The sequence below is a fragment of the Pleurodeles waltl genome, chromosome 3_1, assembly GCF_031143425.1.
Source record: "Pleurodeles waltl isolate 20211129_DDA chromosome 3_1, aPleWal1.hap1.20221129, whole genome shotgun sequence".
Taxonomy (NCBI): Eukaryota; Metazoa; Chordata; class Amphibia; order Caudata; family Salamandridae; genus Pleurodeles; species Pleurodeles waltl.
The window spans coordinates 976,739,039-976,753,315 of NC_090440.1; the positions used below are offsets into that span (position 1 = coordinate 976,739,039).

Here is a 14,277-nt window from a genome sequence, read left to right on the forward strand (position 1 = left end):
GTGACAAGTGCCACTAATTTAGAATTACGTGAAAATCGCAACAGCACAATTCCAGTGACCATTCTATTGTACATGGTACACATAGGACCCAATATTAATTGGGTACTGCCCACCAGAATGCAGGTAACGCCCGCTCCTCTGCTTTGAGCTTAATGCAGTGCCTGGGTCAGATCAGTGCATTTCTTTGTAAGAACACCCTATGTGTAAATCACGGTCTAGCAGCTTGTTACGTACAGTCTTTCTGCACTCATGCACCAGCCTAACACTACTGCTATATTCACAAAGCAATGCAAAGACCTCCACTGCTAGGTGCTTTCAGACAGTATAGGCAAAGCCTTGCATTTAGGATCTTCAGGCATCCACATAGTAATTGTTTCAGGGGCTTAACCGTTCATCAAGATGGGCAACATAAGTACAGGCTTTCCACGTGCCCTCAGGGCACTTTTTTTAAAGAAACTAGCTAGCTTGTTCTGGACCAGATAAAGACCTTTAAAGATTCCTTGAAGCTACTGACTGTAGCAAACCAGCCAATCCCACATGCTTCTGGGGCCCTAGCCACCCAAATACTCGTGGTTCCATCATCCCTCCTTATCAGGGGCATATCCACCTATCAACTGAAAAGACTGTGGTCCAAACAGTTTTGAAGCTCTCAAATCGGGGAGTAACCATTCACAGAAGGGTTGAACTAGTGAGGTCACATACCTCAGGAACGACCGGGTAAAGCAGGACAGGCAAAAGATGCTCCACATGAGCGGCGTTAGAACGGTGGGTAAACAATGCAAAAAAAGTGCTGCTCGAGTTGAGCTTAATGCAAGGGAACACCTATTTGATTTTTACGTAAGACTTACTGGTGAAATTCAGAGGAAGAGGACCAGCAACGAAACATCAGCATGGCTTAGGAGCACATAGGATCATGCGTGGCCCCCAAAAGGTGCCATAACAGAACAATCTCATGGCAAAATAGAAGGAAGAAGCTCAGTAATCTTCATCTGGAAGAGAACTGGCTCTCCTAAACTAGTGGTCTTCAAAGTTTAATACAGTGCCCCACCTCTGTCAGATATTATAATTAGACCGTCAATTAACATATTATAGAAATGCCAATGTTTAAAAAACAAACATACTTCACTCTGCATTTTCAAAACGGAAAGTTCAACACAACTGCAAATACTATTGCCATCTTACGGTTTGTCAGCCAGGTTTTTCAAGAGTGCATAAGTAGCCACATTGTGATATTACACCCCAGGTTTGAGGCTCTCATCCTTTGACACTTCATCCCAGCCAGAATATCAATGACAATAGATTATATTGATCACCCATTTGTGTAGTGGTGCTTTTTTCACTAGTCTGCCATTAGAGCAACATTTTTGGTTAAACTCACCTGCTCACAAGGGTCACCCTGAAATAGTTTTGTACGGACTCAATACTTGTGATTAGATTGGGCTGAACCGTGTAGATTACCATTCTTCTATACTTTCACGGTTGATTAAACTAGTCCTGGGTTGGATGATAACATTACATAGAACAGTGATAAAACAGTAACAATAGCATTAATAAACTGAAGCACCAAGAAAATACCAGAAGAGCACATGTTGAGAAAATAGATCTTTTTTTATTTCATTAGAGAAAACAAGGGGTCCAATTTCAGCTGTAAACACAGACTACCCCAATAGCATCGTACTTTTTTCCACAATCCTGATCAGCATCTGGAAAGCTCAACTCAAGGTAGTTCTCCCCCCTGCTCGAATTAGACTAGTCCCAAGGCAAGTGTGCCGATCAGGACACGTTTGCAGGATATATTTTCACATTTCTCAATTCTACAAGTGTATGCCAGCTTCACTGCATTAATAGCAACTGAAGAAACCCCCTGCTCTAAGGCACGCTGACAGGACATTGGGAGGAGCCAGTGGTAGATCACACTGAAGCAGCCTTCTAAGCACAGCTTAATATTTAACACTTGAACTAAATCCTCTGGCTTGGGCAATCCTTGCCAGCCAAGGTTGGCCAAGTGCAGCCTTCAACAAATAATTGTGCAGTAACAGTTAAAAGAAAACACATAGGCAAGCACATTTAATTGCACCCAAAATAAAGACAGGTATATTGATTTAATGAGCTGGTAAACATGCAAAGGCAGTTTATTACTACCAAAACATTAACACCAGGCATCAACAGCACAGACCAACTCACAAAGTAAACAGAGGATCACACCTGGAGAATAAACCCATGGTATTCCTACAGTGATATACGTTCTTGACTAGCTTCATGTAAAGCTGCTTCAGCCCTCCATATGCCTCCTTTCAGCAGGAGACCCTAAATGAATCTTGGCCTTGTGGCCTAAGAAAAGGCTTCAAAAATTTTATGCAACCATTGCTTCAATCTTGGACCTGCAACACTGAAGTTACACACCCAACATCTAAAGCATACTGCATGGGCAAATAACATGCCAAAAAATTATATTACCTGTACTGAAGCGTTCCATAACCGTTTCTCTACATTTCCGGGGAGCATTATATGCTTACATATGCAAAAGGGAACAAATTTTGGTCAAAAATTAGCACATTCAAATTTAAACTTCAATAGGAAGTAAACCGGTTACATGGCAACTGAAGTTGCTTGCAAAGATAACATTGTGCAGAAAATTCACAGTTTTCCCCCGAGCAGAACCCACAAGGCTGTCACAAACTGCATATGGAAGTTTGTTGACCACCACAGATACATTTGAGAGTAACACTTTATATAGTCATGGTCTTTGGCACAAGACAGAATGAAACTTATTTCATACAGGCACCACATTAAAATACTCCCTATGTACTGCCCCTTCAAATGTGACTAGTTCAGTAATGCAAGTACTGCAACTACGTTTGACTTGCAATGTTCATGGAAGAAAAAAAAAAAGAAAAAAAAAAACTGGATTGGGAGACAACTGCAGTTCTATGCAGAGCACCATTCAGCCATGACGCATTAAAACTCCTAACATGATATTTCTGCTAGCTGGCGATCATATCTGGTAGACAACACTGGATAATAAACTCGAGGCCTCAAAGACTGAATTCAGACCCACATTAAGTAAGTTTAATAGAAGGTTGTCGATTTTAAGAGCTTAAGGCTCATGCAATCTCTGAAGAGATTAGGGGGGGGAGGGAGGCAGGAAAAAGTCTGGAATGAGTGGGTGTGACAACAGACAGGGTTGACCAAGACTTCTTTCTAGCTCAAAGAGCAGGCTGGTTGCCAAAAGAATGATGCTACTAGTAACATGCAGCAACTGAGGAGGCCTGTTCCCTGGGGAGGCTAAACTAATCATTACGCAATTAGGCCTCAAGTTCACAGGTTCCCCCAAACAGTATCATTTCCTCAATAAACAAGCCTGAATGAAAATATTCAAAAAATATTCCAATAGGACCCATCACCAACAGATATGGGACAGGCTAAAACATTCCCCTCTTGTGGGCAAATTAAAAAAAAATTGAATACATTGTATTTGCTTGTGACAGATTCCAAAGAATCTATAGTCTGTATGTCAAGTTCTAGTCATGACAGATTTTAATACCTATCAAGGATACATCAGGAGTTAAAAACTTTAAGAACCCGAGGCATACCACAACCATTTCCCAAACACACTGGGCCTTTATTTCAGGCGTAGGGCAGACCTGCCCCAACAAACACCAACCTGAACCAAATGCAAAAGACAATTTAAGGACGTAAAAAACTCAGCCCTTCCTTGTAAGTGTAAAAAAAAAAAAAAAAAAAAAAAAAAAAAAACATGACAGTCTCTCAATCTCTACTCACAAAAAAAAAAAAAACACACGCAAAGTGGGCTTAGAAGGAATTCCTTATTCACATGAAATACTTCAGCAATCCGTATGAACGCATTGACCAAAAACAAGCTGGCATAAATCAGGAATGCAGGTAAGTCCAGACTAGCTTCCAAGATGCACATTTTCAGGTAGGTATTCCCCTCTTCCCAGCCCAACTGGCCTATGAGTGGACATTAAGGCCAACTGTTACTTTTAAATCATTAGACAGCTGTATTTTTCCAGACTGACCAAACTAATTTGTTCTAGGTCAGTGTAAGCCATCTGGTAAAAAGCCAGTTTAGGACATCTACCCATCAAGAGTAAACATGAGATCTATTAAAATCGGTTTGTTCATCTGCAACTGAAAATGAAGTCAAATTATACCCCCCCCCCCCCATCAAGGTGTTTCAGGACATGGTTGGTATCTCATGTTAACAAGTGGCTTTTTAATACGTGAGGGGTATAGAAACCAAATTCAACGAATTGGTACAAGAATGTTTCACACATGTAAATCCGCTTCCTTAAAGTATGAAAAGGAGGGAAGACAGCAAGGAGTAGGGGTTTAAGTAATGGCACAGATTACAAAGAAGCTCAAAGGGTCTGATAGGCCACAGCAGGCACAGAATTTGCATTTAGAATATGCAAATTAAACAGCTCTCAAAGTCAATGACACTACTCCACTAGCTGGCCATTACATGAAACTAAATTGTCACAATGTAGAGAGGACACTAGGCATGCATCAGATGCAAGGTAAGACTGTTACAAAAGTATGGCCAGGTAAATGGCAAATGGCAACTATGTCGAGCATTATCCAGATTTCAAGAATCCGGTTTAAAGTAGAGATGGTGTGGTGAGACATGATGCAGCTCTGTTGTGCTACAATCACAAATTGATACATTTCCACAGTGGGGGTGACTTTTGGCAATGTTAAGATTTCATAAATTAGGTTCACTGAGACAGAAGAGCACTCCCCTGCTCAGGGTTCTCTATAAAACCAAAAATGAGAGCTGTAAAGACTGAGGGAATGGGGTGGGAAAGGAACTTTAAGCTTAACGGACATTGTCAATCATGTGTCATCTCTAGTATTAATTACATTCTCTCTTCCCCCCCCCCCCCCTCCCCGCCCAAAAAAAAAAAAAACAGAATATGGATATCAGACCACTGAAATTTGTATTTGGCAATTGTGACATGGCAAGAAGCCAAGCACTTCAGACTATGCAACATCAGTCTGTATCAGGTTCAGTAAGAGGTTATCGCCACTTGGTCCTAACGGTCAGACCCAAAAAACCTAAAGGCAATATCCAACTTGACCGCTAGCCAGATTACTGCAGAATACTTAAAACTCAATTTAAAATCATAATTATGACCGAGTGACAAAATAATGGACTAACAGATTCGCTGCAAGTTTCCACTGCCCTAATGCACTCATACTTTACAAATCTAACAGTCATGCACACCAAAGAAAATCCTCTTGCTTCTGGAAAGCACACAAAGGCATTGTCACATAGTCCAAGAGGGGAATCAGTTACAAGGCAGCCAAGTCTGGTAGGAATGGTTGCACGGAACCATGGGTTGCAGGGGGGCATAGTAGTAACTGTTGAAGTTAACATCTTGGATGTAATGGGCAGGCTGGTAATAGCAAGCAACATTGTGCACTGCTGGGAACATCCTCTGCTCGGATAGAACTCTAGCAGCAAACATGGCAATGAGATTCAGAGTCTGCCGCCGCTCGTGCCCCATCAGGCACACTGTGCTCTCATTCACAACTTTATGTAACGTCATCAGACAGTCATAGCGTTTGTGCTCCATGCCCACAAAGTGGTTCTGCAGATAGGACTCAAGCTTCCGCTGCTGCTCACCAATGTCTGGGAAGTCAATGAAGTACCGGGAACACATGTACCTCTGTAGAGTCTTAATGTCCGCCTCAGACTTTGGCTTGAATCCCCTCACCAAAAGATTGCAGTACTTTAAGAGTCCACCCCCTCGAATCTCCTCTGGGTTTCTGGTTGCAATAACTTTATTCCGGAGGTGCTCCATTGCCTCTTCAAAGTCCCCATAAACACTTTCCCCAGTAACAGTCGGGTGGAAGTTCTCAGACATGGGGTTCTCTGAGCATTCTGTAAAGAGTAACAAAGAGTCCAAAATAATGTGGAAAGAGTCCACACTAAACTCAAACTGGCGCCGGAGGGTGTCCACAAACTTCAGTTCTACATTTTTCCCACTGTTATTGGACAATGATATTAGACTCCAGCGGTCATTTTCTGTGCGCACTTTCACCAACTTCTGCACATACGCTTCCTTCAAAGTCATAGGGGACATTTTCTCCTTGTTGACCCCCTCAGGTAAGAAGTCCAACAGGCATCCGAGAACCACATCTTTCACCACTTGATAAGTTTCTGCACTCTTCAGATCCACACCAAATATCAGATCAAGGTCCTTGTAGCCCAGGCCACCATCTTGATGCAGAACATGGCTAGCTGCAGAGCCATTCAGTCTCACGTTTTTAACATTGATGCCCTTCAGCTCCAGCCGGCTGCGCACCATCTGAGGATAGAAGAACATACAGAGTTATCAGAAGTCTTGTGGTATGTAACAGGGAACAACCCTAACAAAGTGCAAAATTACTATTCAATCCACAAAATACATATCAAATTAGAACACAAACATCCCAACAGATGGCAATACTGGGGAAGTTAGCTGTCTAGATCGCCCATACAGCCAGTGACCAGCTGCTGCTGTGCATGTGCAGCACAGCTCTGTGCTGCAGTCTGGATTACAAGTTGGTACATCTAGCGTTGGCATACATTTACAGAACACAATGTTCTGACAGTGCAAAAGTATGGAGTAAACTAAAGACTCGTTTTCATACAGGCAGGGTACCTCCTAAAGCTCTGAGCACAGTCAGCCAAGTCTGTGCTGTAGGAGTTACGAGTCTCAAAGGCTAATAAAAATACTGCTGAATCCGACAGCTCACAAGACAATGATGAGCCACGTGTATGGTCCCATTAAAAATACAAGTCAGTATTCAGAAGTCACCCAAAAAAATGGGCCAAAAAAAAACCTACCTCACGTTCAGGAAGGGAGAAAACATGTAGAACTAGTTTTGTGAACAATCACGTGGAAGTGAAGTATTGTGCATAAATGCTGAATAAATCCTCTAACACTAAATATCGATTCTATTGGGGGAAGTTTGAAAGAATGTTCCCCTCCATTACAATGCCAATATAAAGGATAGCTATGCAGATTGAACATGAAAAAATGAGTTTGCACATGGAATTATGTAGAATGTGCACATAAAGTGAATTGCACTTCGCAGATTCTGTTCGTAAGGCTTATCTGGGTTTTAGTAGCATGAATTAAGTAAAACTAGGAAACTAGCCAAACGTCACTTAAGACAGTGGAAACTTCAGGACAAAAAAAATCACTCGGCAAGCAGGTTACTACAGTACAAGATGTTAGATCTGCAAGCAGTCATACCTGGTACAATGTAGTCCTACAGTCGAGTAGAAAAGCTACTGTGGTACTATAAAATTTAAGTGAACACTTCAAACCCCTGGAGAGGTTGGCCAATATGCATCAGTGTTCTATCCTTCTGAGGGGTGAATTGAAAACATGTGCCCTCTAAGGAAGCAGGGTGTAAGCTTCGAAGCCTTATTTCAAACACAACGCAGGGTATGTCACTGTGCAGAAGCCCAGGATGTAGCATAGTGAGAACAGATGTCATGCATTTCTTTTATTGTGCATTCAGTCAACTGACCCGTAGTAGAGTGAACCAAACAGCCAAATTTAGCACTTTCCGGAATGCCAGGTGACCGGGTTGACCAAAAAGCAGTCAATACCCAAGTTAGTCACTACTATGGTACAAGGCAGTCCACGTGCAATTGTCACCCATACCGAGAGCACAGCAGTGCGTGTAGGAAGTAACCACGTTGCTAACAGGGCAATGAATCCCTGTCTACAGGTAGTATCTTGCCTGTGAGTCAGCTGCAGCTGGCAAAGGCCCACAAGTCCTTGCAAGACTCGCAGGTAAGTCTCTCCCATGAAGAGCAAGCCTGTAGAATACCAAGAGCTGCAATGCAGAGCCACCTGTCTGGACTTGAACAACTTAGTTCCCAGCACATCCAAAGCAAGCATTTGACGGTTTACCAACATCGTCACACCAAGGGGCAGGCACACCTGGAACTCGCATGACAATGTGAATCTGTTATCAATTTTCAGATAAAATCATAAATTGTAATATCCTTGTTTGGCCAACACCAGCTTTGCGATTTAATCATTCCTTTAAGGCCACTAATGGCCATGATCAATCACCAAAACCAACACAAACAAAACCAAATATACATTGAAGTACGTTAAATACCTACAAGTTCCTCTGTTTAGTTTCACAGTTCGACTAAAAATATCCTTCATGTGCAAACTTTGTTCCATCGTCTGATGTTCCACGTATACGTGTTTTTGAGGCATCGATTTATGACCACTTGTGGCCCTGGAGAAGAGTACATCGAGAAAAGTGTTGGTCAGAGACTTTAGAGAAAATGATATTAAAGTTTACTGAATCTAGGAATTGTGCCGCTCACTTTTTTTGCAATAATGTGAATGACTAAATTTCAAGCTGGTAAGAACCGAGGCGCATAGCACCAGAATAAGTGATTGCCCCAATGTGGCTTCAGACTACCATGACCAGCTTCAAGGAGAAATTCCTGCGATTTCCCCCGATTACAAACTCGGTCTTCATGCTAAAATCTTACAGTAGATTACAACACTGCAGACAATGACCATCCGCAGCGCATACTTAAAAAAACTAAGCAGAGTAGATGGGTCTGCAATGAACAGGTACCATCATTAATCTGAAATCACAACCAGCTAGTATGGATTGTACATAAAATCCTAAATCACACATCGTGAAAATTCCAGACCCTCTGGTGTGTACGTGTCAATATAGGGTGCAATCTCAAATCTGTGCTAATGGTTCGTGAATTCATTTTCAATAAGAAAACAAGCCGTGAACCAGACTAGGACCCTGACCTATCCATTTACACGATTTTTGCCACTCGAAGGCGTTTCCGTTCCTTGAATGGTGCAAATAGTGAGGATTTGGTGCGGAGCTGTGGAATGACCCAAGACCAAACAGCCTGTCCAAGTGTAATGTTCAATGAGGAGGACAGTCAACTCACCTTATGAACTCTTCCTCCCACGTGCACCACCGAAGTCAATCAACATTAGAAATTGTGATGACTGCATCGTAGGACTCCCGGGGAAGATCATTGTCAGAATGAGATTTAAATGGACAGATTATGCTGTCATTTCATAAGTGGTGAGACTAAAGTCAGACGAGCCCTGAAAGCGCCACTCTAGCTCCCCGTAAACTCCGATCAAGTTCAGAATATTCACCCCATTCTTGCTGCGTTGTAATGTATCCGGAAGGTAACATGCAGAGTTCTAGAAATACTTGCGTCTCTAATTCTGGGTCGTAAAACAAAAGGCCAGCCCGGTTCTACTGATTAAAGCAAACTGCAGATTGGGCAAATTAATCCCACGGTTTAGACCTGGCCCTGCCCTTGGCAATGGACAATATTGTGCTGAAGCTTTTAAGGGTTTTCGGGCCCATGACTGGTAAATAACTATCGAACTATTTACCAACTGTGGAGATTTGTGAGCAGTGATTTGCGATTGCAATGAAATAGCCTAAGCGCCGAGAGAACGTCGAGCCTTTGCTGCAAGTAGTATGAACCACCCCATCCTTTGGAAGAAGCTCAGTTTCACGGTTGCATCTATACAGCAGCTATCCCTAGAGTCCAATAAACTAGAACATAAGATAGTAGTTGAATAAATGCAATTCGCCCCATCCGAATGGTACGGCCTGTGCTTCCATTGACCAGGTCAGACTTTAGCCCCACAATCAAGTTGACAAGTCAGGCGTGCTGCGCCCAAGGATATGCGGGGGGTGGGGTGAGAAATCAGTGAACCACATGGGTGTGCCCCTGCCAGCGCCCAATTCAACCTTTGAAATGAAACGACGCAGTGGCCTGCGATTTACACAGCAGTCCTGAGGAGGCGCTATAACCAGGATCGAAGCTGTAGGTTACTGGATTGAAGTACAGAGCGGTTCAAACCTGAACTCGGCCTTCGTTCATGCCTCGGCCATGCGTGCGACAGTGTGGGCCAAGGGCACATCAAGGGTCAGGCAAGCCTGTAGCAGGAAGACAAACAATGGAAACCATTCACCCGAGCCAACTGTCCTTCATGCCGTCACTCCTTGGAACTCGTGTGTCCCAAGTCAGCGTCACGAAGAGAAAGGTATTCCTGAGAAAAGTTGTGCATGGCATCCTGTCCATACATTGTGTAGTCCTTGGTAACAAGCTACATTTTGATCTGTTTAAATGCTCTTTGCCAGCACCCTTCAAAACGTATTCATAAATTCTAAAAACGCTGAACTTATGGCAGGTTAGGCCAGTCACATGTCACGCTTCAAGGCCTTTTTACCTCCGAAAGAGACGTGTCATTTTAGGTTACCCGAGACGTTACGCGAGGGTAAATATGCAAAAGGTGCATGTCAAATAAGAACCAAGTACCACCAAAAAATAATGGAAAAAAAAAAAAAAAAAAAAAAAACACCCCATGGACTCAGTAGCAAAAAAGCCAGTGTACCCCTTCCCCCGTGCTGGGTAAAAGATTCTCTTTTGGAAAGCTTTTTTCCTGGACCCGCCCTGGCCGGTGCGTGCTTTATATGGGAGGATTTTCCACTGTACGTAGGGGATGCATCTCCTTACTTCTTCGGAGCAGGTTGGGCTTGGTAATGCACTACATATGGAGTGTCCACCGCATCGGACAATCTTCGCGTCCCTCAAAAGGTGCAACCAATTCAGACAGAGCGTCCACCACACAAGCGACGCTCAGGCCAAGTATTTGCTGCTTTGTACTAGAACCGATCCATTCAGTAACCCGCTGCGTGCCAACAGATCAACATGACCTTGGCGGTGGAATCTGAGGTAAGGAAAAGGAAAGTGAAGGAAGCCGGCAAATCACGCTAATCCACCAATCTCGGGAAACTGAAGTTAGCCTTTTCCTTGGACAGCCCCAAAAAAAGGGACCGTAGCATCCGATGCTAGGCGGAAGTAACCTCCACAGTCTTCCAAGTTCAGCCATGATACTTTCAGCTTACACGGACCTCGTGGTCAACCCCCGTTTGCCTACAGGGCTGCTTAGAGCCCTACACAGATAACCCCTCAGAGTTTCCCATAACATTAACCATTGACCAGTGGCTACTTCTCCCACTCCTGCTCCCCACAAAACATTAAGCTAAATGCCTCCCAAGAAACACTGCCCCCCGCAACTATGGACCACGGCTGTATCCAGGAGGCCTCAGATTCCAAAAATGTAACGTGTGCCCCCCCACTCGGCTCAATGTGCACCCAAACATCCAAGGTTTCTGCTCACAGATTAATCCCTGCTACAAACATCCAAGTGCCAATGTCATCCTATACCGGCGGGGAGTGATACATCTTATCTGACACTGCTGGGATGCAGGCGAGCTTTCAAGTTATGGTGAAGAGCTGAAGTCTGCTAAGTCAGAGCTAAACACAAGGACCACGAAACATATCCAGGGCTGTGACTCGCATTCTCGGGTAACTTCGTATTGGGATGAGACTAGCCTTCTTGGGAAGAAAAAGTACTCCTACAGAAACCCCAACCACAGCCGCGACAGGCCGTAACCAGAAACAAGGCCCTAACAGAAATGTCATTACAAAATAAAATACTTGCTCAGTGCCCGGCAGAATTTGTTCTCTTATGAACAACGACACTTTTGTGCGTAGAGTTTAAGGAGGCACCCAGCTGCCCACTGGATTATAAAATCTATAACAACGAGGAGGCGGTAAGAAACAGGGACGGCGATGCCCCGGGCCGAACTGAATCCACTGGTGATTCAAACAGGGGCCCTTTTGTGCCCGCAGGACGTCCTGGCTGAATAACTCCGAGCAGTGATCAGCCTGTTAACACATTTGCATTTTGCCCCTCCTCGTCTATCACCTATTCAGTTTGCCTAACTTGAGAGTCCCTGGGAGGTGGCTGAGAGAGAAGGAAGGGGGAATTGGGAGCAAAGTAACTGAAGGAGCGAATAAAATAAAACCCGATTTACACAGCCTGAAGACAAGGGACAGAACTAGCAGTCGGTAATTAGAGATTTATGCGAGCCAGCTCGGCTCCCTCTGCACCCAGGGCCCACCTCTCCAATGGACAGTAGTTCCACAGAAAGGGACGAGAAAGCAGAGCCCCGACGTGGGCCTCATCACTACACCCACATACGAGCAGAAAGCTCAAGATGACAATTCGATTAGTCATCGCGAACTTTGGCTCATGTGAATCTTGGGGGTTGAGCACGGGCTACTGCTTCGGAGTAACGGAATAAGTGACTTATCTAAAGATGAGTCATACAGCCTCCCGGGGTAGGCGGCCCTTAGCCAGCAGCAGTCAGTGGACACCATCGCAGAGGCAGGCCAGCACAGGGAAGAATTGTGCAGAAACGAGCGTTTCAAGAATTCGCTGGCAGTGAGCCAAGGCAGGAGGCCGGGTCATCCAGTCAGCACTATTTCTGACCGCGCATTCCGACCTCGGCCTCCAGCATGAGGTTACACGGAGAAAAGCCTGTCGTGAACATGGAAGCTTCTAGGGCGGGTATTATATTACTGAAAGTCTAGAACTCGCCACCATGGAGGTGGAGGCAAACGCATGTGCCCACCTGACAAGCACCCACTACAACTACCATGTATAATGTGCGAGTACAGAGTGGTGACAGAACCAACAAAAAAAGGATTGTAAGAACACAAATCCAACCCGAACACTCGTCCCCGGATGACAGACATATCGACACGAACTATTTCTGAGAAGTAGTTACCAGTTTTGATCAAACGCGTGACAGCAGCAACTTAAATAACACCTTATTTATACCTGATCTTTTTACTATCGCATCCATGAAAATTAAATCCTTGCCGGGGGACCAAGAGATCATCGTCACAGGAAATAGTAGTGCCAGTACACTTCATTAGAGAAGCCTTCTAGTGATGACGCCTCGATCAGTGGGCAGAGTGAAAATCATGAAGTTTTAAGTAACAGAAGCACAATACACTTACCCAGGGATCCTTGCCCTCCACTAACGGCTCCACACCGCACCGCCTCATGTTTCCTTGAACCCCACCTCCCACTTGACCCGTCACCAACGCCCCCGCACCCCCCAGCCACCACGTGCTCCTTCTCGCTTACCTGCACAAGAGTGCGCGGCCGCACAGATAAGGTGGGGAAGTTGCCCCGTCCGTGAATGGGCACGCTCTCCCCCAGGAGGGCGTCCAGGCGCCGCACCTGCTCCCAGGTCAGCACGCTGAAGCGGCGCGAGACGCACGCCGACGGCTGACTGCCTGCTGCGTGGCGACACGGCGGTGACGACATCACTCGACGGCTACCGGTTTGCCGTTACTGGCGTAGTGACCTTTAGCCTCTTGGTGTCACTGGACGAGACACAAAACGAGTTTCTTCAGCTTGCAAGGTGCCCTTATTTCAGCTCGAGCTCCTTTGACGTCACAAGATAGTTGTGACGTAAAGCGGCGAGACCGGCGGCGGCAGCAGCAGCAGCTCCTCGGCTGGTGGCAGAGTAGTAAGTCCGGGGCCGCTCGCGCGATGAGTCTGCCGGTCTTCCACAGCTGTGCAGTCAGTCAGCGTGCCGGCGGGGACTCCTCACACGCGGTTCTTTTCGGGCGCGGCTCTCACGCAGACGGCACTTCAGAGGCGGTTTAAACTGGCGATGGAAGCGTGGCAGATGGTTGCAATAAAACGCTGGTAGGACAGATGTCAGTTGAGCGTGCGTAAAGTTCGGGATAGGCTGTTTCTAATCTTTTGACAGGTCGGTTTCTGGAATCTTCTTTTTTGCTAGGCCTAGGCTGGTGTCGCGTGCTACGGTTCCTGCTGTGCCCGGTGCCCCCTTACCCGTCAGTCCCGCCCTTGCCCCGTCTGCAGCGTGCACTGAGCACCGCCTCGCCTTGACGTGCTTTATGTAGGGCACACCTCGGGAGCTGACAGGCTGCACGGAGTGTCACTCGGCTGGCTCGTATTGCCTCTTTCTAGAAGTTTTGACTTCCCATTGGACTGTTGAATTGGCCGTGTCGCTTATCTCCGCCTCCTTTTCACGTGCGTCACCATTAGGTGGAGCTAATATCTAATTGGACAGTAGCCCAGGCGCTCCCCGAAACGGAGGCGGGATGCCAGTCGACGGAATCCCATTTGCTATTCGCCAATACATATGCCAATCTGTTTAAAGGTCCAGTACATCTTGGCAAGCTGCAGAACTGTCAAAGCCTGAATTCAGTTCAAGGCCGTAGTTTGAAAGATGCAGCACCTCAGCGCGTGCCTTGTCCACCACCACCCGCATATGCCCGCAGACCACACTTCCCCTGTGGCGAACTATCAAGGCATGGGAGTTGCCAGAAAAATAAAACAC

The 14,277-nt window shown here is 45.4% G+C and overlaps 1 protein-coding gene across 4 annotated transcripts; it reads right to left on the reverse strand.

The window, feature by feature from the left end:
• Window positions 1-1,589: 1,589 nt before the first annotated feature.
• On the reverse strand, window positions 1,590-13,852 carry TENT5B (terminal nucleotidyltransferase 5B). Of its 4 annotated transcripts, none has more exons than XM_069224077.1 (3): window positions 13,050-13,155; window positions 8,156-8,277; window positions 1,590-6,335 (listed from the first exon to the last, which is right to left on the reverse strand). In XM_069224077.1, the coding sequence occupies exon 3, from the start codon at window positions 6,333-6,335 to the stop codon at window positions 5,313-5,315; it is 1,023 nt and encodes a 340-aa protein (XP_069080178.1). In that variant the 5' UTR covers window positions 8,156-8,277; window positions 13,050-13,155; the 3' UTR covers window positions 1,590-5,312. The 4 variants fall into 4 exon arrangements, with proteins under 4 accessions (XP_069080178.1, XP_069080177.1, XP_069080176.1 ...); XM_069224076.1 differs by having other exon boundaries at window positions 8,152-8,277; XM_069224075.1 differs by lacking the exon at window positions 8,156-8,277 and having other exon boundaries at window positions 13,050-13,852.
• Window positions 13,853-14,277: the final 425 nt, after the last annotated feature.

Bases quoted from the DNA above. Each gene is read 5' to 3' on its own strand.
- TENT5B (XM_069224075.1), bottom strand. From the start codon at position 13,232: ATGTCGTCACCGCCGTGTCGCCACGCAGCAGGCAGTCAGCCGTCGGCG. The intron at 6,336-13,049 runs GTAAGCGAGAAG...TTCTATCCTCAG, and splicing joins GGCCGCGCACTCTTGTGCAG to ATGGTGCGCAGCCGGCTGGA.